The sequence below is a fragment of the Nestor notabilis genome, unplaced genomic scaffold, assembly GCF_000696875.1.
Source record: "Nestor notabilis isolate BGI_N333 unplaced genomic scaffold, ASM69687v1 scaffold29496, whole genome shotgun sequence".
Lineage (NCBI taxonomy): Eukaryota > Metazoa > Chordata > Aves > Psittaciformes > Psittacidae > Nestor > Nestor notabilis.
The window spans coordinates 70,850-72,215 of record NW_009933809.1 but is presented as its reverse complement, the minus strand read 5'-3'; the positions used below and the strand labels follow the sequence as shown (position 1 = coordinate 72,215).

Here is a 1,366-nt window from a genome sequence, read left to right as displayed (position 1 = left end):
AAATTTTATTTAAAAAATTTAATATTAAATAAAGGATTTAGAATAAGTGCCTTAGAAGCGTGGCTGCAAAGTTGATAATCGACATAGAATTCAAAACAATTATGTGTTGTCATTCGAAAGGCAAACTTACAACTTCTGAGCAAAATAATTAAACCAGTTGTGAGTTGAACTGAGATAAAAATTCCAAAATGGTTTCATTGGCATTAAAATGCTATGGTGTTAGCACAGCCTCACACAACACAGAATGGTTTACCCCAACAGCGGTTACAAGCTAAAACAAACAGGGATCTTTTATCCTAGTACTTGTGACAGCAGTGGTCAAAACATTGGTACTGACTTATGGAATCTCCTGAGTCCAGGCGTTTAGGTCTTTGATTAGACTCTGATGTCTCCTTTGGCAGGACAGCAAGTTCTACTGCATTTGAGAAAGGTCCTTCTCCCACTTCATTGGAGGCTGCTATTTTGACCAAGTAGACATTTCCTGCTACAAGGTTTTCCAGCAAAGCCATGGTCATTGCTCCTATGAAAAGATTTGAGAAGGAGTTCCAGTTAGACAAAACCTGTGGGAACAGACTGAGATTTAGACACTGGGACCTACACTTTTTTCCAGTACCACCTCTAAATCTGTGATCACCTGCATATACAGGGTACAGAATGAACACTGGGGTTGCCTGCTTGTCCCTTCTCTCCCTACTGCTTGACCACAGCACACAGCAGCCAGTAAAGTTCAAACCCCAGAGTGAAGTACTGGCTACCATACACAGCACACTAATTCTAGATCCAGCGTGCTCTGCATTTCGGTGTGATAGCATTTATGTTGTGATCCTACCTGCGAGGATGCTCCAACCATTAACCAGACTTTCAGGCAGAGAAAGCAGAATGTTAGACCTCTCCCTCATACTAATCTATGTGCCTCTCCTAGATCCTGTACCATGAATGTGAATGAAAATTGTCATAACAAAATAATTCGAGTTCAGTTTATCAAATTTCAGATCTAGTTGGTTAAATCAACAGGACAGATTTGGAAGAGTACATTATACCATGCTTTAAAAGTAAAATTAAATGCTATTTAGACCTTTGTAGGCTTCCTTGATTACTGTGCATCTACACTGTGCCACTAAAAATATCACAGAAAATGTCTTTCTCAAATGTTAAGGATTCATTTCCTAAAGTCCCTGAAGGCAGGAAAAACAGATTAAGAACATCAATAGGATTCACTTGCATTGTCCTTAGACAGGCAAAACTCCTATCAAAGTCAATAAGAGCTTTGCCTGTCTAGGGACTGCAGACTACTGCTTAAAATTCCAATTCATTTCTAAAACGCCTGTTTCTTTCTACCATAGAAATATACTGCTTTTCTTTCCCT

At 39.1% G+C, this 1,366-nt stretch overlaps 1 protein-coding gene across 1 annotated transcript in view; it reads right to left on the bottom strand.

The window, feature by feature from the left end:
• Window positions 1-337: 337 nt before the first annotated feature.
• PRTG (protogenin) overlaps window positions 338-1,366 on the bottom strand; it is a gene marked incomplete at both ends in the record, with an annotated part of 71,820 nt that continues 70,791 nt past the window's right edge. The window contains one exon of the mRNA XM_010017049.1: window positions 338-520. Coding sequence (XP_010015351.1) covers window positions 338-520 — 183 coding nt within the window. The remainder of the gene's footprint in view (window positions 521-1,366) is intronic.